Below are 27,011 nucleotides of genomic sequence, written 5' to 3' on the forward strand. Positions count from 1 at the left end.
AGATTGAGAATAACTCTTCTCTGAAAACATTCCCTGAAATGTATTTTATACAATATTGATTTAAGTATTCTAAAACAAGGCAAAAATAGTGAATGATTTTTAGTGATGTAATGTGTCGGCACATAGTCTTTATCTCATATTTTCCTAATGTCTTGTGTTAAACATGGTAGCATGTGGATGGGAATAGTTATGCATAGTAAAACGAGGTATTGTAAGCTACATATATGGTTATATCGGGGTGGAGATGCATGTACGCACAATCTTCCGCTGACTGGGTTTTATAAAGGGAATTCTGAGCAGGTTCTGGCAGAATCTAGCTTTTGTGCGTACGCACACTTTTAGGATGAAACCTACGAAAGGTTTTATACATGAGGTTCCAGGAACTTAACTTTCCAGCTGGCTAAAAACGCTTTGGTGGACACACGGCCTAAGGTTTTTTTTCTTCTGGCCCAGTCGGGCTGGTTCAGATTTTTACCTGCCCTGCTAAAATACGCAAAAAAAACTATTGTTTTCATTGTTTTTGACCCATGTAATCTTGTAAACAGTGCATTAAGATTTTCAAGTTGGTCTTACAGGTAAATATACAGAAATTGAATAATCAAACACTGCACAGTCTTCACTGCATAAATTATAAATTGAATGTAGATTATTCCTTATTAAAGCTACAAAAGTTATTCAGTCAAGAGCAGTGAGTGATTTTCTCTGTCTTTTGATTAACATTAATCACAAACAGCAGGTTTATTAGGCTGCTGTCACTTTAAGACCTTTGACAGATCTGGCACATCCTATTTTCTCACAACTCATCTATGACTGTGACAAGGATACAAAATGGGAATTTTGCTTGATTTTGTAATTTTGTACATTTTGAAAAAGAAGCGGCATTCTGTGCGCACATTTCAGGGTTTTGTTCACAGAGAGCTGTGTTCATTTTGATATATAAATATATATATATATATATATATATATATATTTATATATATACATAATATATATATTGTCAGAGTCAGTTTTTCACGTTTTGTATTGCTTGATTTAGCTTTCCTGTTCTAGTATTTGCTGTTAGTTTGTTAATTGGTTCTGTTCTCCTCCGTTCCCTGCCTGTTTGTTTTCCTGGTTACTTAATGAGTGAGTATTCTTTTCAGGTGTGTGTGTGCCTAGTTAGTTACTGCCTTTGTTTGCTCTGTGTATTTAAGCCCTCAGTTTCAGTTAGTTCCTTGTCCTCAAGTGTACGTGGTTGTGATTCCTCCTACTTATTCTCCTGGTTATTGTGTTTATTCTTAGATTCAAGATCTGTTTGAGTATTTCCTTTGTTGTGCGCTTCATTACTGCCACTAACCCGTGACACGTATATATACAGTAACGGTCAAAAGTTTGGAAACATTACTATTTTTAATGTTTATGAAAGAAGTATCTTATGCTCATCAAGCCTGTATTTGTTTGATCAAAAATACAGAAAAAAAAACACATTTACATAGTGGAATATTATTACAATAAAAATAGAAAACCATTAAACCATAAATTTTAATACACAATGATTTTTTTTTTTTTTTCTGTATTTTTGAGCATATTTTTGAGACTTCTTTCAAAAACATTAAAACTAGTAATGTGGTACTGTGTGTGTGTGTGTGTGTGTGTGTGTGTGTGTGTGTGTGTATATTTGACAAGGGCCAAATTGTGACGGCTACACGACGACTGGGTCAGAGCATCTCCAAAACTGTGGGGTGTTCCCGGTCTGCAGTGGTCAGTTTCTATCAAAAGTGGTCCAAGGAAGGTACAGTGGTGAACCGGCGACAGGGTCATGGCTCACTGATGCACGTGGGGAGTGAATGGCCCATGTGGTTCGATCCAACAGATGAGCTACTGTAGCTCAAACTGCTCAAGAAGTTAATGCTGGTTCTGATAGAAAGGGGGTGCATAGCAAAAGACCAGTCAGGGTGCTCACGTGTATGTATGCATGTGTGTGTGTATATATATATATATATGTGTGTATATATGTGTGTAAATATGTGATGTGACAGATACACAGCACGAGATGCCAGCTGGACTCTGCATTGATTTTGTGGCTATGTTTGAGAGGAAGAGAGGGAGGGAGATAGACGGAGAGGCAAGAGAAGCAGATCTGCTAATTACAGCTCTTTGTGAATCATAATTATGCCTTTCAAATGTTGTCAGGAAAGAGAGAGAGGGGAAAAAATCTCGTCTTTCTGTGCGTTTTGTGGTCCACTACATTCATACACCAGCATACACTATGTGGCACCATCTGAATTCAAAGCTTTGTCTGTTTGAGGCAAAGAGCATGTGTGTGATGTTCATTGTGTGGATATGTGTTTCTAGTTGAATATTGCGTGCGTGGAACCACTTGAAAAATAAGTCTGCCTTTTCAGGGCGTGATGGTCATTTATTTTGAGCTCCATTGAGTTAGACAGATTACACACTCACACAGACATTTATTTGGAACATGAAAATGTGATGGAATGGGGTTGTATGAGGCTTTAGGACTGAAGCATCTTCACTGAAATATCTCTGAAGTCTTTGTGTTTTAAAGGAGTAGAAAATTAAATGGATAATTCACCCAACAATGAACATTCTGTCATCATTTAATCACACTTGTGTTGTTCAAAAACGCCTTGGACATTTTATCTTCTGTGAAATACAAAAGAGGATGTTAGACAGGATTTTTTTTCCATACAATGAAAGTGAATGATGACCGAGGTCTCTTAAGCTTCAAAAATGACTTTCATGAAATGAAAGCAGTCTGTATAGAACTTGGTATTATCCATATTCAAATAGCTTTTATTTTTTTATAGTTTCAGTTTTAATTTGACATTTTATTTAACATTTTGTTATGTGCTTTTTTATTTTTTTATTTCTATTTAGGTTTTAATTTTATTTTTATTTATAAATAATTTTAGCAATTTGAACTTGTCAGTTAGTTCCCAGGGCAACTTTTCTCATTTTCATTTACATTTTTTTGCCTGAAGTGCTAACGATAGCATTGTTCATGCTTTCTGGCTCTTTGAAGAAGAAGAAAAGAAAAAAGGTAAAAATGTTGACTCTTTTAATCCTACGGTGGTGCTATATCTACCCGGTGCAATAATTCATCATTTATTTGTAGCATTTGTTCCATCTGGATCATTTTTATTAAGAAATAGAAAATCAGTACCACAGACAAACATCAAAGCGTGAGATATAGCACTCAAATTAAATTTTAATTCAATTAAAAATTCCGTATTTTTAGTTATCGAGTTTTATTTATCTGTTTACCATTTATTTATTTTTAAATTCATTTTATAACACTTTGTTAAAACTGTAGTTTTAAAATAGTACTGTTCAAACTGTTATTTCCCGCAATTTTAATTCCTGTGTAAATGCACAATTTGTGATTTTATAACGCTTCAGATTTGATTTCTGTGCTGCTTTTTCTGTGTAAAGATGCCTTTGGAATATAAAGTCATGTGGTCACCATTCACTTTCATTCTTTGTATGAAAAACAACATCTTTAACATTCTGCTAAACTTCTCTTTTTATGTCACAGGGAAGATGGAAATCATATGAGTGGATGATATTTTTGACCAGAGGATTTCTCTTTTTATGACATTTAATGTGGCACCATATGATTTTTGAGAAAGGCCTCTAAGAAAGGCCTAATCCTGACAGTTTGAGCATATCTGTACGTGTGTGTATGGTGAGATATGTGTGTTCACTTGCTCTAATAAATTGTCAGAGCAATGATTAATGTTGCACTTCTGTGAGTTGAAAGCTTCAGTACTCTCTCTCTCTCTCTCTCTCACTCACACACACACACACACACACACACACACACACACACACACACACACAGAAATGTGACAGTTTGACGTAGAATTAAATGACTGATATCAGGCCTCCGTGATGTGTGTGTGTGTGTGTGTGTGTGTGTGTGTGTACACTACACTGATTGATCTTTGTGGTAGGGTAAGTATCTATACGCTCCTAGATTTCAGATTCAGCCAACTGGAAAATGAGAAACCTCTACATCCCCGCTCCATTAGAAACATGATATCCCTGTAGACACACACACACACACACACACCATTAAAAATCCCATATCCCATGGTGTCCATTTCTCTGAGCAAGACACAGCCAATGTGGGCCAGTCTACACTGTAGTATGTGTGTGTTTATGTGTATGTATTATTGATCAATACCTTTTTTTCTCAATGTATTTATCAATATTTATCCATATAAACAGTCATGTGATAATCTGGGAGAGCTATAGGTCAAGCAAACCTAATAATAACATTCTTAATGTAGCCTACTAGATTGCTGATGTGTAAAATATACCCAATGACATATGAAATGTTTTGTTACATATCAATGTATATGGTTTGTGGTTTATACATTTGACAACTTTGAAAGTTTGTGTTGACATTGGGAAGGTGGTCTTGTAATGTGACGTTATTAGGTACGTCAGGGTAAATTAGGACGGGGGTAATGTGCGACACTGAAGCACTTTTGAGTAAATGACTTGCTAATATGTAAGTGTTTTTTTTTTTTTTATCTGAAGTGTTGGGATGATATTCAGTGTAAAAGTTATAATTATATATAATTATAATATATGAAAAGATATATATAATTATGTAGTTTTTATAACTTCATATTAATAAAGAGATGACAAGGTATATATACAGAGGTGTACAGTCAGGGGTCAGAAAGTAAAAGTCCTGCCATATGTTTATTCCACCTATGAACTCAGCCAGCTGATTGCACTAATTACTTCTCCTGGCTAAAAAACTGCTAATTAGCAAATCCAGGTGATTGAACAAAATACTGAGGAGGACTTTTACTTTCTGAACCTGGACTTTACCTCTGTATATATATATATATATATATATATATATATATATATATACAGTCCCTCATTGACCGCTACGCTATGTTTAATGTTGAATTAAACTCATAGGGCCCTATCATACACCTGGCACAATGCGGCGCCAGGCGCAAGTGTTTTTTACTAGTTTCAGCCCAACGCAGTTATCATTTTCACATCCTGCGCCACGTTGTTTAAATAGCAAATGCATTTGCGCCCATTTGTGCACCCATGGGCGTGCTGGTCTGAAAATGTGTGTTCGGGCGCGTTGTTGGCACATTGCTATTTTGAGGCAACTGAAATAGACTGCGACCAACTGAAACCTGGTCAATAGTGCAGTATATATATTTTTTGTTATTTAAAGGGCGCATTAGTAATATGCACCTATAGGCGGGTGCACAACGTGCGTACACTCTGCTTATTACACACGCAGGGACGCGCAGCAGCACACAAACATGCCAAATATTACAAATAAAAGGATTACAATGTAAAAGATTATTATTGTGTACATAAAGATATGGTGGAACCCGGCTTGTCCCGTAGATGGTCTGCTTGCGTGACCTTGCGCACGAGCAGATCCGTTTCCTCTCTGGAGAAGCGTTCAGTCTTTCCGCTTGCAAATTTCGCCATGTAAATAGCGAATCCGCCATGGCGCGAGCGCAACTGGCTTTGAAAGGGAATGGGAGATGAGACTCTGGTTGGTTTATTGCACGTTACGCCCAAAACACACCCATTACTCAATAAGAAAATAGGGACAACCCTTTTAGACCATGCGCCGGGTACTGTCTTTCAAAATAACTTACGATATTCATGCATGTTTTTCTAGATATAATTTGTATTAAAGTGGAAGAAAAGACTCGCGCTGCCTCTTGAACTGAGGCGCTACATTGATCTGTCACGTCCCATTTAAGAGTGTCAAAACGGCATTTATTGTTTGAATTTCACAATAAAATGGACAGAATTTGAAAGATGACACTTTGTTTCTTTTTAGAAGTAACAAAGTACAGAGCTATTTGCGATTATTAAATGAGAGGAGCTACAAATAATGTTTAGTATAAGGAAAAATTGAAGACCTGGCAACCCTGGCTTGAACTATGGGGGATTCATAGGGTCAAAGAGAGCCTGCTTTTATGTAGCTGTTTTTTGCTGTTAATGCATTATTTTTGCATTAACTTGCCCTAAATTCATCACAAGAGATTTTCTTCACACACAGTGTGAGTTGCAGTCGGTCACGTTTTTCAGCACCCTTTTGATTGACTGAGGATATAATTGGCCCTGATCATCGGCTATTTTTAAACAATCGATAATAGCTTTTATCGGCTGATATCGATTATTGGCCGGTACATCGGTGCATCTCTAGTTAATGAATGTAAATTTTTATGAAATACTCATTGAAATTTTAAAAAACCTTATCAAGTAATCACAAACAACTTGAAAAGTCATGGAAATGTATTGTTCAAAAGGACAAAAAAAAAAAGATAAATAACTGTAGTCAATATCACAAAGTGGCCCAATTTATGTGAATTTACTCCTTATGTAAACATTCAGATTTCATAGAAATCCTCTCAGGCTGATTTTTTTTTCTTTTCTTGCAATGTTAACTTAATACTGAATAGGTCAACCAATAATCCTGATCAGATCAGATCAGTCACTGTGTTTTTGTGTCATTATAATGATAAGTTGAAACTCATTTGATTCTGGTTTACTGAACTGTGAGCCTAAGTATCCCCTCTCTTCATGGATCATGGTGTTTGTGCACTAATTGCTTGATTTAAATACTGGCCTGAACATTGGTGATTTTCTCTAATATGTGTTAGTTGTTGTCTTTGCTCTTCTCAGGTACAACTGCTCAGGGGAGCCCCCTGCTGGCCTCATTACAGGTGCAGGGTCGCCCGCTGCAGACCCCTCTGGACCTGAAACACTTCCTGCCCTTCCGGCTCAGTGGCTCCTCTCCCCTCAGCCTGTTCCCCAACTTCAACACCGTGAGTTAATCAACACTCTCGGTTTTATTTTCTAAACCTCACCTTCCCAGATGTGTCATCATTTAAAGTTAACTCAGAACATTTTAAAGGCCCAATTGTCAGCTCTAAATGTCAGGAACGATTCAGCAGGCTGCAGGGTATTTTTAAAAGTGCAGAATCTTTGTAAAAAGGCCCGCTAAACAGAGGAGTATTGTATAAGATAGTAATTTTAGATTTTAGACTCGAGCAGCAACTCAGATTAGGATCTAGATTTAGTTTCAGACTCTCTGTGAACCGTTTTGGAGGCAGTGTGTGTGTGTAACAGGGTTCTCTTTCTTCTGATATCTGCATTCTGGACACACACTCATACATTTACACACTCTCCATGTGTACACTGTAGGTCGACTCAAAATAATATATCTTAGACACCAATGGCACGTCTTTATAAGATACATGCGTTTGTTAATATATAGTCCGGTGCTGGTTCCCGCTCTGTGTGTGTGTGTGTGTGTGTGTACTAGAGTGATAAATGCACCTGTCTCTACAGCAAAGTAGCTGTCAGTGACCTCTCTCCTCTCTTAAGCTCCACTGCTTTCCTTCCTGCTCCTCTACTCTTCTCTTTACTGCTCCTTTAGTATTCTCATCTCTTCTCTGCCTTGATTTTGCTCTTCTGCTCTCCTCTGCTAGGTTTTTCTCTTCTTTACTCTTTTCAGCTGATTTGTTTTCTCATCTCATATTGTCTCCTTATTGTCTCTTTACTTTTCATATCATGATGTGTTGTGTCTTGTTTCATCTTCTAATTATTCCCTCTTCTCTTCACTTCTTTTCTCCTCTCCTCTCTTCTCTTCTCTTTTTGCTACTTTGCTTCTCATCTTATCTCATCTCACCTTCTTCGTCTTTTTTCGTCTCTTGCTACACTTCTCTTGATATTACTGCTCCACTTCTCGTCTCATCTTGTCTCGTCTTTTTATCTCTTGTCATATCCTCTCTTATCTTCTAGGGTCTTCTTGTCTCTTCTCTTTTTTGTTTCTTCTCATCTCATCTTTGCTCTGCTCTTCTCGTTTTTTTAACAACTGTTTATTGAGTTTTCTTTTTTTATATATAGGCCAAGAGCAAAAGCAAAAAGCAACTATACAAACCTACAACACCCAAACAACACCCAACACTGGGTCCAATGTTAAGACTGTGAAACTTTTTTTTGTTTTAATTATGTCTACATTCTGTGTTTTTATTTTATTTCTATATTCTCAAAGTCTACCCCCCCCCCACCCCCACCCCCCCGGTAGACTTTGAGAATATAGAAATAAAATAAAAACACAGAATGTAGACATTATTAAAACAAAAAAAAGTTTCACAGTCTTAACATTGGATCCATGCAGTTGTGAGTTCTATGGATATAATGTCCAACAAAGACACTGTCTATGTTCGTCTGTCCATTGTGTGAGCAGGATTCCAGCGGTTGACTAGCATTTTTGTTGCCGCTGTCGGCTAACAGTAAATATCTTTGTTGAATGGATAAGGTAAGTTCCCAAAAATCATAAAAAAAAGTGCCGTGGGTTCAAACATATACCAACGTCCAACAGATATGATAAGTCCTGTGAGAGCTGGGTCCAAAAAGGTGAGAGAGAGGGACAATCCCAAAAGAAGTGCAAGTACGTGCCTAGAGAACCTTGGGAACAAAGATTACACTTAGGAGAGGAGGATAGATTCATATAGAAACGTTTCATTGGAGTCAAGTAATCCCTATGTAGTAATTTCCAGTGTATCATTTGATGATTGGGGTTCTTTGAAGACAGCTTAAACATCCTCCATACCTGATCTGAAAATAAAACATGCACATCCTCATTAAGATCCTTGGCCCAAACAGTTTTAATACATAAGGGTTTGTATGAATGCTCAAGAAGATGCAGATAAATAACCGAAACAGAAGAGGGAGAGTTCTCAGAGGGAAGGATTAGTTTGCGCAAAGGGTGAATGGGTAAATGGCAATCCAAAGGCACCACATATGCCCGAAGGGCCAACCTAATGTGCAAATACATGAAAAAAATATGTAATTATATTGTGCTTTTAGACCCATATCATTATGGAAAATTGGCGAATATCTATGCCAGATTGTAACTTGTTGTGTTTGCTTTTCGGCTTCCCTCCAAGTGAAGAGGAGATGAGTTACAATAGGTACAAACTGAGATTTACTCTGCCTCAATGGAACCCCCGAAAGAACAAGATGTTTCAGTTTATAGGGATAAACTGTAGATATACCGATAATCACCGATATACGAGCATGAAAAGTGGTAGGGAGAAGAGACCAATTTTCCAAGACAGCAAATGTCCAGCTGAAGTTCACTGGGGGTTAGAGGCTAAATGGTAAATGAGAAAGTGTCTTGCTTCCTCTGGGGAGTACAGCATTTTTGGTTCGCCTTGGCTGAGAATGAAATTCAGCATTGCAGGATAAAGAAGGAAATTCTGGATGCCAGCTTCCCTCATTTCCCTCGGAACTGGTGCAAACGCACTTCTCACCTGTAAGAAGATCGAGTTTCGAGCATCTGGACAGCTGACATGTGAGAGGCAAATTCACTCCGCATCGCTGTCAACTCAGTTTTAAGAATGTCCTCAAAGGGTGCTACAGCGTTAGCCATTCTGTCAACCGTATCACTTGTTGTCGACAAAAAAGGGGCTCTACTCTACTCAAGTGTGACTAGCTTCATGAGCACGTCCCGTGACTTCGCTCTGCTCTTCTCATCTTATTTGTCATCTCTTTATTGCATCTTTTGTCTTGATTCATCTGCTCATCTCATGTATTTTCTTCCTGTTTTGTGTGATCTGTTCTCATCTCATTTTATTTTTTACTGCTGATTTTGTCTTCCGCTCTGCTCATCATCCTCTCTTCCCTCATCTTTCTCATCTCATCTCCTTCATTCCTGCAGTAGTATCATGCTTATCTTCTGACCCTCTCCAGTACTCAGAGTCGACAATAGGCTTCATCAGACACACACACACTCACTGACACACACACACATTGACCTGGCAGCGTCCCAGCCGGTCAGGGATGACTGCGGATGAACAACGAGAACATTCTCGAGGCTCTAAAACAAATAGACGTGCGACCAGCTGCAGAGTCACTGTGATGTGGTGTATATTCCCAGGGCGAGGACGAGGAGTGTCAGGGGAAAGTCCCTCGGCCCCGGGCGTCAGGTTCAGGGTCGCTCCAAGGGCCGCTGGGATGGAAGGAATGTGTTTGAATGACCGGAGAGAGAGTCTGCTGATTGGAAGTAACTGATTTGTACAAATAATTATTTTTCGCAGTCCATTTTAACATAATTTTCTCACCCTTCCCTCAGATGGACCCCGTGCAGAAGGCCGTGATAAACCATACGTTTGGTGTTCCTCAGTCTCTGAAGAAAAAACAGGTCATCTCATGCAATATCTGCCACCTGCGCTTCAACTCCACGGTTAGTGTGTAGTGTGTGTGTGTTTTACCCTCCGCAGTTGTGATGACAGACAGTGAACATCACGCTGGACGGGTAAAAGCTGTTTCATACCTTACAGCATTTTTCCTTTGTTTTGTTCTTTCTCTCTTTCTTTCTTTCTTTCTTTCTTTCTGGAATTTTTTTTATCTCTCTTTGGTCTTCTCATTTTGTCTTTGATAATGTGAAACTATCACAGTCTCTTTAACATCTCTCTCTCTTTCTCTCTCTCTCTCTCTCTCTCTCTCTCTCACACACACACACACACACACACACACACAGTTAAATGGTACTTCCATTGACTTCTATTGTATTATTATAATTACTGCAGACTAACTGTAACCAAATCCTATTAAGCAATATAAGGTGTTACTGTATATTGAATACAGTATACCACAGCCTTGAGTCTCTTATTGCTTATATAAAATTGGTCAGGAATCAAGGACAGGAATTTTCATTCAAATATTTGATTGAAATCATATCTTCATCAAAAATGAAAATTCTGTCATTATTTTCGGTCATGTTGTTCAAAAGTTGTATGATGTTATTTGTCCAAAATTTTCTCTTTTTTCATACAACAAAATGTCATGGTGATCACAGCTGTCAAGCACCAAATAGCCCCATAAAAGTGTGTCATATGACTCTATATTTTGAGTCGTATAAAAGCTTTGTGTGAAGAACTGACTAAAATGTAGGTCATTCACTGAAAATCTTCCCCTCTGCCACAGCTCTCAAATCTCATTCACATATGGTTGCAGCACACAAGAACCATTTTAAAATTTCAGAGGTTCAGATTAATATTGCACAATGACTAAAATTTCAGCCTGTTCCTCAAACAAAGCTATCGTTAGGAAAACTTGACATGTAATGTGTGTCATAAGAACTACTTTCATGGTTATTGTTTATACCTTTTTTGACGAGGAAACAGCCCCTCATCTTTTCGTGTGTTCCACAGCAAACAAAAAATCATATGGGTTTAGATTGTCTTTTTGTAGAGGACTCAACAGTGTAGTGCAGCTTTAACTGCCTTTTTGTTTCTGGCAAGTCTAGTGCTGCGTTGGACAGCCATGTGTGAGAGGAGAGAAGATCCGTGCAGATGAGATGATGTGCATGAGAAATGAAAGCATTCTTATCTCCATTGCCAGATTCATGCTGCTTGTGTTGTCATAAACAATTATGTCCCACTCACTTATAGTGTCTGTCAGCCTTTGAGCGACACTTGATCGGTTTCAGGCTGGTTTGCAAGAATTGTGATGACCGTATTTTCATTTTTGGGGGAACTGTTATGTCAGTGTTGCTCATGCAAGAGTGTCAGTGTTTTATTTATTTATATATTTATATAGGCCTAGCTAATGTGTAAAATTACTATTTAATATTTAGCATTCAAAACCTGTGATAAAGCTGAAAGACACTATGTTTTTTCCACAGCAATTTTACAATTGTGTAATGTAGTGTGGTTGGAATGTTCTATTGACCAAATAGCTTCCAGGACACACATCCGCCAGGTTGAGTGCCCATCATTTCAGAGTAGTTTGTGACACACACACACACACACGTCTGGATCTTTGTGGGGACTCGCCATAGATGTAATGGTTTTTATAGTGTACAAACTGTATATTCTCTCCCCTTACACAAACCCTACCCCTAAACCTACCCATCACACAAAACCTTCTGCATTTTTATATTTAAAAAAAACCAAAAACTAATTCTGTATGATTTACAAGCTTGTTTCCTCATGGGGACCTCAATTTAGGTCCCACAGTGACACAAGTCCCCATGAGTCAGTGTGCATTCAGGTCCCCACTGGGATCGAAAAACAAGCACACACACACACACACACACACATTCCTGCTTTGTTGGGGGATTTCTGTGTGTCTATTTATGCAGCAGCATCTCTTTCATGCTCACAGCAGCGTGTCTGTGTATCTATTAGCAGTAGCAAGGTCATACTTTCTCTGCAGCAGCAATAATCAATCAGCAATAATATATATATATATATAGAATAACAGAAGAAAATGTCTCCGTAAGTTTGCTAAATCTGAAAATAACAGTATTATTATTATATAGAATATTGAATGATATAGAAGAATAGAAGAGTATAAAATTATTACTGTTAATGTTCAACATTTGTACCTGGCTAATCACCAGTGTCTCGCATGAGTAAGAATCAGAACACTTTTTTTAATTGAAACATGTGGTTCACATAAGTATTTTAGTCATGAAAACGAACCTGTGCACCTAAAAATTGTGTATTTGTATGTTCCTGATGAGCTGTGGAAAAACTATAGATTAAGGACGTCATTTTTGGTTCTGTTGTTCAGTTTTCACTGCTATATGGGCATTTTTAGCCCAGATATATTCTGAGAGAGAAACCCAACAGCGTTTGCTCAGTTAGACGTCTGAAACTCTATCAGTTGCTCATTAGTTTCCCACTGCTTGTGGTTCACCATGCAACACTCCACCTCTCTGTCTTTCTCTGCTTTAGTTTCTCTGTTAGCCTGTCTCTCTGTTTCTTCTTGTCTCCTCTTTCTCTCTTGAGTTTTGCCATTCTCTACAGATTTGATTTATTATACCTCACAGATCATTTTAATATGCTGATTTTCTGCTCAAGAAACATTTCTCATAACCAATGTTGAAAACATTTGTGCGCCTTAATATTTCTGTGGATATCGTGAGACTTTTTTTCAGAATTTTTTGATGAATAAAAAAAGTTCAAAAGAACAGCATTTATTTGAAAAATAAATCTTTTGTAACGTTCTGGCATGAAACTCTAGATGGTGCAGGCTAATAGGTCCTTTTACTCACTTGTTCATAATCACATTGTTATCTATAGGGCACAGCTGATTGGTTCCTGCTGTATCAGTAGCCAATGAGCTCGATACTCAACCTTCAAATACTTGGGTAGCATTTGCCTTAGCAGTGTCCATGCTGAATAAATGTATTCGTTTAGAAAAATCTTCCTGGCACCAAACTGTATAACTACTGTATATAGGGGTGTGTATAAACATCCCGCCTCCTCATCTGTTCAAAGACAGTGTTGTCCCCCCCCCCCCCTCCCCGGATGAGGGTCATCTGCTAAGTACTTAAGAGGATTTGAGCGGGTTGATTACTCCCTCTGGGCCCACAGACTCATTTCTGCACTGATATTAGCCCGAGATTTGCTTGATGAACTGGGTGTCAGCTTTGATTTCCAATTTGAAAAACTTTAACCAACTGTCATTCCATTCACAATCTGAAATGTTATTTCTATGCTTTTTAAACAGTATTGGTGTCAAAAATCAAATCGATTTGTAAAATGATTCAGTATGCAATAAGGGAATCACAGCTCAGCATGTCAACTGCTCATGTTCACTTTAATTACATGCTGAATTATTACAGTACATTTCAGCAGGAATCTGGATTACAGCTCTAGATGATTGCTGAAGTCTAGAAACATTCACTCTTTAGCTTGAAGTGGTGTAGTGTTGAAACAGAATACTAGCCAACGTGTGTGTGTGTGTGTGTGTGTGTGTGTCTTTAAATACATAACAATGCCTCTCACTATCTTTCACACTCATACACTACTTTATCAACAGTGTAATTATAGTGTATTCCATTTGACACCTGCAATTGTAATTCAGGCCTTCTGCTGGTCATTTACTCTTATCACCCTCATGCAGACTGTCTGTTCTTACTGTGTGTGTGTGTGTGTGTGTGTGTGTGTGTGTGTGTGTGTGTGTGTGTGTGTGTGTGTGTGTATGTGTGTGTTTATGTGCATTATGTTTATGTGTTTTTGTGCATATGCATGTGCTGCCAGTTGGACCCACCTGCAATTTTTTATTATTCATTTTACATGTATTAATTTTGCAGACGTACAGCAAGTGATTCATCATGAAGTGGCAAACAAACACAAGAAGTGCTCAAAATACAAAGTTTCAGACATTGCTTAGAGTATCATAAGCTAGAATAGGGAGGGATTTAAGGAAAGTGAAAGCACAGAATAATGTTTTAACTCATCAGTGTATATCCGAGTGGATTGGCTTCTTGAACAAGAAAAAATGTGGGGCGGCACTTGATTTTGTCCGTCAGGAATTGAATGGACGGTTGCTATTGCTGTGATCTCATATGAGTGACAGGTTGTCCCGCCTTTTCGCCAGAAGAGATGACTTTGCAAGAGAGGGGGGAAGTTATTTTGATTAAATGTTCTGAGAGCACATGAATTAAAAAAAAAAAATGATTCATGGATAAATCATTTATAATAAATACTGCAACATTCCATTAAAACATTCATGGTGACTTTAACAAATTAAAAATGTTTTGCTTTTAGCCATAATAACAGTTCTGCACACTTTGAACTTTTTGATGTGCATCCTTTGATGTTTTTAATTTCTCATGTATGCTCAGCTCCAAATTAATCAAATTTGATAATAATTCGTTTCATATCTAATTAAATGTTAGTGTTGTAAGGAAATTCAAATGTAGTGGTAGACTGGTAGTGTGTATGCCTGCATGTTTCTGTAAATGTGAGAGGTTTTACTCTATCTCTCTCTCTATCTGTCTTTCTCTAGAATCAGGCTGAGGCTCATTATAAAGGCCATAAACATGCTCGTAAGCTGAAGGCATTAGAGGCTCAGAAGAACAAACAGCAGAGACGACAACTCGACAACGCGCATCACAACCGAGACAGAGACAGAGAGAAGGAGAGAGAGAGGGACAGGGAGAGAGACGGCAACAGAGTAAAAATGAGCGCTCCGGATCCTCTTCCTGCTCTGCTGGATGACACCGCCGTGGAGGGAAGTAAGTGAACTCACTGACGATTAGCTATGTGAGTGGGCATTTTCATTACTGCATAAAAACGTGCCCTGATGCGTTCATAAAATGTGTTACAGGAAGCATTTAACTTCTGTGATTAGATATCTTTCAGAGTGCATAGAGAATCAGAGAATATTGGGCTTAAAATATTGTTGGATGGGACTTGGGGTGATTATTATAGGCTGCATGTGTCTGCGTATAAACGCCCATGAGAAAGCACTGCAGGCTTATTTGTAATTTATTGGAAAACATGAGTAAATAAATTATATTTATATTACCATTCAAAAGTTTGGGAGCAGTAAGTGTTTTTCTCACACAGTCTGCATTTATTTGATCAAAAATACAGTAAAAACAATAATATTGTGAAATATTACAATTTAAAACAAGTGTATATTTTAAAGTGTAGTTTATTCCTGTGATGGCAAAGATGAATTTTCAGCATCATTACTCCAGTCTTCAGTGTCACATGATTCTTCAGAAATCATTCTATTTCAATGATTTTCTGCTAAAGAAACATTTCTTATTATTATCAGTGTTGGAAATTGTATGAAAATTGTTCTTGTATATTAAATAAAATATATTGCATTTTTTTTAATATAGTATTATATATTAAGCTATTGATTAACAGTCGTTAAAAGACTTGTTGAAAAGGCCCAAATAAAATGCAGAGAGTGAAAATCTGGGCTAGATCTATAATAAGTGTTATTGTGAGACTAAGTGTCTGGAGAAATTTTGACTTTTGTCATTTTATTTTAATATGCGTTTTAGAAAAACCATGCATTAGCTTGCCTGTAGTTCTTTCACTGCTGTGAATATCCTCCAGTCCTGCTCTTCATGATCTATCCTGTGGATTGAGGGGATTTCATGTCTTACTGAAGGACTTGCCTCATCTCTTGTCATGAGGAAGTACTGTGACAGAGAGCAGAACAACAAGCCGACAGAGAGCTTTGAGCTATCCCTCTCCAGTAATATCTACCTTTTCATCCCTTTTAAACTTTTTCTTCTTCTCCTCTGCCCAAACTCTATAGAATATGATTTGAAAAGCAAACCGAATATGGGCCCAAGGGATACGATAAAGAAAAAGAGAGAGAGTTTGAAACTCCACATCTTTCTGCAACAAGACCGTGAGTGTGGGAAAAGCAAGCGAAAAAGAGAGAGAGAAAGCACATGAAAGTGGAGGGCAAAAAGATAGAGAACAAGAACACCAAGCTCATCAAATCACATTTTAATATTCGGCCCCATTCATGGCGAACAACGGTGAGAGGGCGCGTACAATCAGAGAGGAAGAAAAATGGAGAGTAGATGAGAGAGAACAGAGAGAGCGAGAGAGAGAGTTTAAAAGAGCTACAGAGATGGAAAATGAGAAGATTAGCCGTTGCATTTTTGTCTAAGAGCCTTTGTGTTTGGATTAGCTCTCATGCACATGCCAACACACTCCTCATACTAGCAATGAGCATGAAATACATATTTCTAAAATGTACTGGCTGGGCTGGTTTGCCCAAATGTCTAATCTGTCGTAAAAGAAATATATTCAGGTTCACCTGTCCTCAAACTAAGCCTTTTTTAGGGTGTAATTACCAAAGGCACACTTATAGCATTGCAAAACAGAATGCATGGGTCTAAAGATGCGTTTTTTTAATAAGTTGGACAACTGTTAACTTGACACCGTGTCTTAATGCATGTGGAGGGACACTGTTAGCATGCTAGTTAACCCTATAATGCCATTGTATTATATTTGCTATGTGGCTTTTTTAAGGCTTCTACATCAATACGTCCTTTTGTATAAAATACTACATGTCTTCTGCCCCCTGGTGGATTATCTGTGATCTTCAGAAAGTAAAAAACGTGGCCCAAATTTATATGGCCCAAAAAATTATCACGATAACATTTTTCATGTCGGTTGATATCGATAATTATCACGATAAATGTCAAATCTTTATTTCTTTCAAGTTTAAAGATATATTTTTGCTCCTAAGTGAAAGTTGTAGAGACCAAACCGTTAATTGTGGTTTTAAACTACTCTTTATTGTCAGAACACGACAAACACTTTTTTAATTCTTTACACTTTCCCAGTCATTTTTCCATTACAAAATGAAAAATGTATTAGTTTCTGCATGTTCTAATGGGTGATAGTTTGTGTTTCCTGACTTTGATGGCACGGATCTTCAGCACAGTTTGCAGTGCAGGCTGCAATATTAATAATATTACATGTTTTGTCTCTTAGAAATGTACATTTGACAGTAGCTTGAGTTCACAGGAGCAGTGGCTTGTGTTAGGATGCAGATGTCAATTTATGTTCCTTATTAAAAACAGTAACATCTGCAGAAAACAAAATTTCAACAACCTTATTTCTATATGGTGAATTTAAATATTCTGACTGTTCCATAGTTCCATTATTTTGTATTATGAAAAACATGTAGATAAACTTTGTTTTGTGACCCATCCCTACATCAGCATATGTGCATCAGTCAGTTGCAATGTTTAATTTTGCTCACTGATGGGTTAACGCTCTCATTTAACAGATAGCAAACTCTCAAACCCAGTGTCGTCTCACTCACATTCACATATACGAGAGCTAATCATTCAGTGGATTTTGAAATGCTCTTATGCTAACGCGCGCACACACACAGACACACACAAATTGAGCTGATTGCCTGATGAAATTAGCAGTGTTCCATCATTAAGCTCGCAGCTGCAGGGGCCAATCACAACTCTACAAGCATGTCAGCTGTTATTAACAGCCATGAGATGCTGGAAATGGAAAGGGAGGATGGGAGGGGGGTTCTGGAAATTTCTAGAAGAAGGGGTCCATTTTATAGCCGCCGTTGAAACTCTTTGAATGCTCTCTCTGTCAGATTTCACAGATCGTTTTCATCATTAGCTTCCTGATGTAGAATGAACAAGCGCAGTATTTTACATTTTCTGAATTTGTTGTTTTGTTTTTTACAAAGAGAGAGTTAAATATAGTCATCATGCTCTATCCTGTTCTCTTCGCTATCCGTCACTCCATTCTTCCACATCTGTCCCCGTCTGTTTCATGTTGCACATCTCTTTGCGAAGATGGAGATGTCCAAAACGGAAAAGATTTAAAAAGAGTGACTCAGATCACATTAGTCTTTGAAGATCATTTGTACAAGCCCCACTGCAAGACACACACACACTCCAAAGAGAGATGGGCACAGAGTGTTACCCAAGGCAATTCTCTCCATTTCATTAACTTTCGCACATTTTTCAGGTGTAAAGGCAAAACTCCCACACACACGTGCTCACACACAACCTTCCATTCCCTGCTCTGTTTTCCTCACATTCTTCCTCTGCAACCCCCTCAGGAACCTCCTTTTAGGGGAATTGGTATAATCTAAATCTCAATGAGACACAGAAGGATCAGTCTATCTGATTCCCCAGATGGGAGAATTCAACAGATCTGTGCACATATCAAAAATGCAACAGAGTGTGATAAAAAAGGCCTTATGGGCCACTTCTCACACATACCTGTTTTCACGTGTTTAAATCCTGTGTTAAATTACACAGCAAAACTAAGGCATTAGGACTCCTACAGTGAGTGTAAAGGTCAGTGCTGCACTCTCTGATGGGTCATAAATTCACAAACACCTATTACTGTACATGTCATGTCATGTAGGAGGCAGTCCTGCTAGGGGAGGTGTTGTTGGTTTTATGACAAGGCTGTCACACAGACGTTACTGGCATCTGGAATGGCTATAGTGCATGTGTTATTTATCATCATTTTGTTCTGTGGTTTTGCTTCAGTACCCAGATTTTCAGGTTTCCATATAAAAAAATGTTTGTTGAATGAAACCTAAATAAAAACTCAACAGGCTTGTTTTTTTGTTTGTTTTTAGTTTTTAGTTTTAGTGTTTGGTTTTTAAATGTCTCATGATTTTCTATGGTATGTATCATGCTACCAATAGCCAATAATTCACTTCAGAAAACACATTGTGATCAGCACAAACCATGTTGTTCCTCCCTTCAGCCTGTGTTTAATGTAGTCTTGGTCATATTTTCTTTTACCTTTTTATTTGAGGATGAAAGCGTGTCATATCCTGCCCATGCAGGCCTCTGCCTAATTGGCAATTTACATTTCTGCATTCGACAGAAGCTTTTATCCAAAGCAACAAATTTTTTTTTAATTGAATATTTGTAGAGTACGATAATTTGTAAAGAGGACAGTTGTCACAGGCAACATTTTTGCAAATGTGAATTTACAAAAACAATAATGGTAACACTTTACAATAAGATCTCATTCATTAACATTAGTAAATGTATTAACTAACATGAAATAACAATGAGCAATACATTTGTTACTGTATTTATTAATGTTTAGTTAATAAAAATAGAGTTGTTCATTATTTGTTCATGTTAGTTCACAGTGCATTATTTAATGTTAACTAAAGATTAATAAATGCTGTAGAGGTATTGTTCATTGTTAGTTCATGTTAACTAAAGTAGTTAAACTAATGAAACCTTATTGTAAAGTGTTACCACAATATTTAAAGCTGCATAACATCCTGGAAGACCAAAGTTAAATGGCAATCAATGGTTCTTCAAATATGGGTCAAATTTGAGCCATAATTCCTTCCTTAGGTTTTTTAAATAGTTATTTCTAGTAAACAATTGTATTATGTTTGTTAAGATGGTCACAAAATCTGGTTCCAGTTCCAAAACTGTGGTATTATTATTGTATATTATTGTAGGACTTCCTCCTAATAGTCGACCAAACATTAGTCATTGAGAAGATTTTAGTCGACCAAATTTTAATTAGTCAGTTAGTCACAGAAAAAAGTCCTGCAGTCCGTGACGGACAGATCGTAACAAGGCTGGTCCATGTGGTAATTGCATTATGTTGGGCAGGAAATCCAAACGTTCACCTCTCATAAGTAGTAGCCTAACGTTTGCCACTTTACACGGCCGCTCGCTTTAACGTCAATGTGCGCTATTATTGGCGCATATCCAAGTGTTCGTGTGGACTAACCCGGATGTGCTGGTGCGATCCTTTGCATTTTTTTCTTGTTACAGCGGAAATAACTTAAAATATCAATTTTGGTCATACAGATAAGAGTAAGAAATCATTAGAAAGGGTTTACTTTTATTGTGTACACTCACAATAACAAAACTCTGTGCTGTAAAGTAAAGAAAACAAATAGGGTGCACTTTCTGCCGTCTCTGTCTCCTTGTAGTGTCTTAAGAGTGTCACAAAAGTGAACAGAAACTCAATGTATACTTGCCTCACAGACATGAGAAATATGTCTATACACATATTGAAATGTCTACTTTTAAATTAACCAATTCAAATCAAAAACAAATATTCACTGTAATATGAATTAAACTTGCATTTCTCTACATAGGCGCGTCCACTATATTGCAGAGATGATGAGTCAGCATTGTCAACTACATCTTTGCAGCCAACACACGCTTGAGCGCGTAATTTATATTTTAAAGGCTCAATATTATGGTTTGGCTCAAGGCTCAATATTATTTCTCTGCATTGTAGATCAATGTTAGCAATTTTACATGTACTATTCCCCAGCTATAGATTTGAGTAATTAAATGATATATATATTATATCATAAACATGCGATTAGTCAAATAATGACTACTAGTTGACTAGAAAAATCTTTAGTCGGGGGTAGCCCTATATTATTGGTTTATATATGTCAATAGAAGGGTTAAAAAATGGTTCTGTGTGCTTAGTGAAACTGTGAGAGCACCTCATTTGATGTCTCACTGCACAGGCTGCTATGGCCCTTATCTTATTTTTCAACAGAACAGATCAAATAGAAGGACATGACACTGGATTTTCAAAGGCAGACTTAAATAAAGTACTCTGAAGTTCAACACATGAGCACCGGTCTATAAAAGCTCAGCCTCAGTAATGTTGCATGGCCGAAAACAGTCTGTCTGAAAGTGTCTGTATTTATGTTTGTGTTCCTGTGTGCTGCACATTTTTGCCGATTTGGATACTAGCCCACAGCTAAATTACAGCTCGCAGACATTCAGATGTTTGGGCGGAAAGGATATTTTTATGCTGAATAGTGGTGCTCTGCCGCTGGCTTACTGCCTGCACTTACTGATTGTTATATAGATTTTCAGCTAATATGTAAAATAACACACATACACACAACATCTAGTTTACAGATGTCTCCCAAATGGTCTGTTGTGGAGCTTTCTTTATGTCTGCCTGTTTGTTACACATTTCAAATCATGGTGGTCTAAAATACCTGCAGAGAGCTACCGTTTCAGTATTCACATTCATCTCATTATAGAAGTTCATTGGTTGTACAGGCTTTTTAAAACTCTTAAAGGGAGAGTTCACACAAAAAAAATGAAGGTGAAATAAAAATGAAAAAAGTACCACAAAACTGGTCCATATGATGTACGCTATTTTTCAAGTAATCTAAAGCCATAAAAAAAGTATTAATTACCAACTGAAAATAATAGTTCATGTTGATGTATTGATGTAACCATATCCCATTTGTGAAGTTTTTTTTGAGTTCCTCTTTTTAATGAAATGCTTGCTCTCGTTCACAAAATCGGTCTGAATGATTCATTTTCGAATCAGATTGATTCAACCTTGAGCTGTTGTATGACTAATATAATATAATATAATATAATATAATATAACATAATATAATATAATATAATATAATATAATATAATATAATATAATATAATATAACATAATATAATATAATATGCATGTTTGGACTTGTGTTTTTTTGTCATTTTGTAGCTTGACAGCCCCAGTTCACAGTTACTTTCATTATATCGAAAATATGTTTTCTGTTCCACAAATGAAATTAAGTCGTACAGGATTGGAACAACGTGGGTAAAGGATGACATAATTTTTATGCAGTTATGTGGGTCAATTGTCTCTTTAAAACCAAAAACTTTAAAAGAATAAAATTCATTTATCCAGAAACGCTCCTACAATTATGTACAATTATATGTGAAGGGGAACAGCAGTCTGACGTTCTTTCTCTCTCTCTCTTTAGCTGCAATCTGTGACCCAGACCCTGTTGCCAGGGTGGATGATCCTCAATCTAGTTCAGTGGTCCTGACTCCTATATCAGAGGTGTCGTCTGCGGACCTGTCTGTCTCCTCCCCTCACTCCCAGCACCCAGACGGTCTGCTGGATCCTGCCGGTGCCACCAGTGAGACAGGCGCTCAGCAGGACAGCCCTACAGGGGACACACCGGCAGAGAAAGACCCCAAAAAAACGGCCAAACAACATCTGCATTGCCCCATCTGCAAAGTCACAGTCAACTCTACCAATCAGATGGAAGCTCACAATAGTGGTGCATACCTTTATTTATTTATTTCCACTACTGTTTCCACTACTGGGGTCAGTAAGATTTTCAGCAAGGATGTATTAAATTGTTCAAAAGTGACAGTAAAGACATATAATGTTATGATGTCAAATCATCATATTAGAATGATTTCTGAAAGATCATGTGACACTGGAGTAATGATGCTGAAAATTCAGCTTTGCATCACAGGAATAAATTACATTTTAAAATGTATTAAAATAAATGCAACCTTTGTGAGCATAAGAGACTTTGAAAAACATTGAAAAGTCTTACTGACCCCAAACTTTTTAATGTTTGTGTATTTACTTATTTTTTGTTTGTAAACCCCTACATCAACCCCATAAGTGAATTACCTGAGATCTTAATTACTAAACAAAAATATAACCAATGTTCCTAGCTTTGACCTTGATGCTACATAAATTTTTTCCATCTGACACAGTCAGAAACTTGGGTATGACCCTAGATGCCTATATCAGCTAACTCTCCAAAGCAGCTTTCTTCCAACTTCGCCGTATCGCCCAACTTCATCCCTACGTCAGCTCAAAAGATGCTGAATCATTAGAACATGCATTTATTACATCTCACATTGACTACTGTAACACTCTTTTTTTTGGGCTACCAGCACACTCACCCACTTGCAATATATTCAAAGTTCTGCTGCGAGAATATTAACTTACTCTAAACAATCTGCTCATATTACTTCCATCTTATCTAACCTCCACTGGCTACCTGTGTCATCCCATATTATATACAAAATTATTCTGCTTACATTTAAGTCAGTCAATGGTCTTGCTCCCTCTTATGTTTCTGACTTACTTTCTCCCTATATTCCCTCTCGATGGGTGTGAACTTCTCTGTGTCCCCAGATTTTGCCTATCATCATCAATGGGTGGCCAGGTCTTTTTCTGTTCTGGCACCTAAGCTATGGAACTCACTCCCTCTGACATTTAGGACAAGTACCTCAATCCATGAATTCAAATCACAACTCAAAACCTATTTGTTCGCCAAATATAATCAGTCATAATGTGTTCTTCCAACATTAGCAGTCATATTGTGTTTTTGCTTCAAGATCGTGTTCATATGCTGATACTGTCTACCTTCCACATTGTCTACATGATGTTACGGTTCTTTGTCATGGATTTAAATGTTTGCACAATTTGATATTACTGCTATAGGCAACTGCGTTAGCTCTTGTTCTGGACTGGGCAAATGTTATTATTATTGTTCATGTGAAATTACTGATTGTGTTTTTGCTCTTTGTGAAGTGTCCTTGAGCTCCGGAAGGCGATATATAAATTAAACATTATTATTATCATTAATTATAGACCATTATTCCATACTTATTCAACACATTTGTTGCAAACATTTACCTAAATTGTTTTACACATTTTCATTTTCAATATAATTCCATAAATTCACCCCATAAATTGAGTGTATTTGTGCATAAACAAGTAACCTTCATCATGTGAATTCCTTCACCTTTCTACATGTCACAGGCACCAAGCATAAACTAATGATGGATGGACAGAGTGTGTTGCCCCGAAGACGAGGGAAGGCAATGTCATCCCGCACCTCATGTAAAAGCAAGCGATTGGCCAGCAAGGGAAGTGTGGGCGTGGCCAGCAAGAGCTTCTACTGTGAAGTTTGCGAGATCCATGTTAACTCTGAGACTCAACTCAGCCAGGTAACAAAACAAATGGACACAGATGCATGTTCACATTTTGTGTGTTCTCTATTATAAGGATAATGTAACTACCTAGCTGTGTTTTGAGTATCAGGCAGCTACATTGCAGGATTGCTATTTGATCCAGTCAGAAATGACTTTCTTCTAGAAGTTGACAGAACAGCTGCTGGCGATCATCTACACCATTAACAGACACATAGTTTATCCTGTCGTTATTGGCAGGTTCACTGTTTCTCAGAAGAAACGCATCTCTCCTCAGCCAGGTCTGTTACCTGGTATAATTGTGTTAGGGAAAGCTTGTACTAGAGTTTCAAACATAAACTAATACATTTAAAGGTGTATCTTGTTCTGCAAGTTACACACACCTCATTGTCTCGTTTGGATTTCTAGGTTGAATTTTCAGTATACCAGGAATATGCTAATCAGTCCGAGACCCTCAGTATAAAGTCATTGTAACCGATCTAATCTGGGTTTCCAGTGCATTTTGGTTTTAAATTTTAAATCGAGTTGTGTTGCTCCACTTAATTTTAAACACAGATTAACAAATCGGGGATTAGAATTCTAACCTGCGATTAAAACCTCCATTTACGATACATTTTCTCCATCATGATGGATTCGCCATTGTACCTAATTAAACAGCAGCAATGTTTATATTCCATTTCCTTCTTTATTGACCACCAGAAACTCTTTCTCTGACAATAATATCTCTTGCCTATAAAGGAAATAAACTTGTAGAATGTCAGCTGTCTTTATAAACTGCTACGTAGAGAGACTCAGGCAGCAGGCAATGGAAATATTGCGGCAGCGCATGCGGATTTCATAAGCCTGGAAATATATTTATAGTATCAATTAATGGAGTAATATGGCAGCATAACGTATGACAAAACAACCTGGCATGATTGGCGGAGTGACTCTCTGCTCTTGACAGCACCGTCCTGTCCGTTTGAGTGCCGCCCAGCAGCCACGCGTGGAGCGGGCCTGAGAAACGAGAGGTGCCGTTAAATGCTAAATATATTCCTCTCTTCTTTTCTTTGTATGACACCGAGGTGCACCAAGATGAGCGACGGAGTCCATAGCAGGCGTAACGACCCTCACACTCTGCCTACTCAATGCGCTTTATTTTTCATTTTTATTTGCAATAAACACCTCTCTGAGACCCGACGACACACACACTCTTTCTGTCTTTGTTCAATCAGCCACATATTTTAATTGTAGGTGCACTTTATTTTATTTAAACCTCCTCACCTGTAAGTTTATAGTTACCTAATTGAGATTTACATCTGAGCAACAGGATTAAAGTTAATCTATCTTAAATATAAATTAAATCCAGGATCAAAATGATGGTTTAAAATTAAACCTGCTTATTTTTAAACAAGGTTTAAAGTTTGGTGCAACAGAATTACTAGAATTAATCCAGATGTAAGATTAATCCTCATTGGTGCAACCCACCCCTTGTCTGTGAAGTTTTCCTACGCACCAAATTTGTCATATTGACATTGTGGAGCTAATCAGAAACTACTTCTGCTGTAGTGTTTATACAACCTGCTGAAAAATCCAGCATTGCTGGTCACTAACATAATGTTTTGCATCCTGGGTCCACCAGCTAGACCAGCACTATACCAGCTCTAGCCAGCATGAATCAGCCTGGACCAACATGGAATTCATGCTGGTTTATGCTGGATCTCATAAACCATTCTTACATAAGATGCTTTTACGAAACACTTTACACATTTTCTGCTTGTGTGTCATGAATGAGGTGTGTGTGTGTGTGTGTGCGTGTGTGTGTGTGTGTTTTGTTGTGACCAAGTGTCCCTACAAGGATAGTAATACCAGTAATTTTTCAATGTTGTGGGGACATTTATTTATTTATTTTTTCCCATGAGGAAAAAGGCTTATAAATCATACTAAGTGATGTTTTTGAAACTGTAAAAATGCAGAAAGTTTTCTGTGATGGGTAGGTTTAGGGGTAGGGTTAGTGTAGAGGATAGATTATACAGTTTGTACAGTATAAAAATCATTACGTCTATGGAGAGTCCCCACAAAGATACGAAAACCTAACGTGTAGTGTGTGTGTTGTTGATGGCCTGTTGTCCTCTCAGGCCTGAGGAACATGACATTTAATGGTATTTCACGCTTGCCTTAAGCCGTCTCTGAAGTGTAAAGTAAACAAAATGAAGCCTGTTGAAAAAGAAAGAGGGGAGGGAAAGAGGTGAAAGGTACTAAAAAGTTAAAGATTTTTTTAGGGAAATAGGAAAAGCTGCACTTATTTTGTTTATTGCTAAAAGCACCTTTGACAATCTGTCAGGCTTGAAAATGCACCACTAAAAATACACCTTTATTTCTGTTTTTGTTTAGCACATGAACAGCCGAAGGCACAAGGATAGACTGGCTGGGAAACCTCCGAAGCCCAAGTTCAACCCTCACACCAAGAGCCAGCCTACCTCAGCAGCATCGGTGAGCACACACAAACACACACATAAATACACGGTTACGCTCAAGACACTTCTGTGGTTTACATGCTTATACCCAGCAAGCAATTTTGCGTTTAAAAGCCGTCTAATAGCCGTCCAATCACAGCCCTGACGACTAGGCTAAAACAAAGCAAAATTTGGGCTGTCACTGAAAATTTAATAGATGTCTAACCATAGCCCAAGAATAGACTAGTCATCAACGCATCGAACATGTCAAAGAAATGAAACCAAACACCTTGTAATCACTGTTGACTTTGCTTACATGATGAAATATCATACATCTCGCAAGTTATTTTGGCAAAAACGACCAAATTCAAGGTTATTTTGGCTAGAAGTGGGTTACTCATAGCCGGACTATATCAGGTCTATAGTTAACCGAGATGTGAAATGACGGCTATTGCTTGCTGGGGTTAAGCGTTCCTGTGGCTCAAACAGTAGAGCATGATGCAAGCTACGTCAAAGTCATG

At 37.7% G+C, this 27,011-nt stretch overlaps 1 protein-coding gene across 3 annotated transcripts in view; it reads left to right on the forward strand.

Moving 5' to 3' along the window:
• Positions 1-27,011, forward strand: part of znf385c (zinc finger protein 385C) — a 106,741-nt gene that overhangs the window by 74,831 nt on the left and 4,899 nt on the right. For all 3 annotated transcript variants that reach the window (XM_084124974.1, XM_084124975.1, XM_084124976.1), the window contains 6 exons: positions 6,688-6,830; positions 10,148-10,258; positions 14,821-15,049; positions 22,075-22,377; positions 23,886-24,073; positions 26,429-26,527. In XM_084124974.1, coding sequence (XP_083981100.1) covers positions 6,688-6,830; positions 10,148-10,258; positions 14,821-15,049; positions 22,075-22,377; positions 23,886-24,073; positions 26,429-26,527 — 1,073 coding nt within the window. The remainder of the gene's footprint in view (positions 1-6,687; positions 6,831-10,147; positions 10,259-14,820; positions 15,050-22,074; positions 22,378-23,885; positions 24,074-26,428; positions 26,528-27,011) is intronic.

This window comes from Abramis brama, assembly GCF_963993115.1.
Source record: "Abramis brama genome assembly, chromosome: 1".
NCBI classification, from domain to species: domain Eukaryota; kingdom Metazoa; phylum Chordata; class Actinopteri; order Cypriniformes; family Leuciscidae; genus Abramis; species Abramis brama.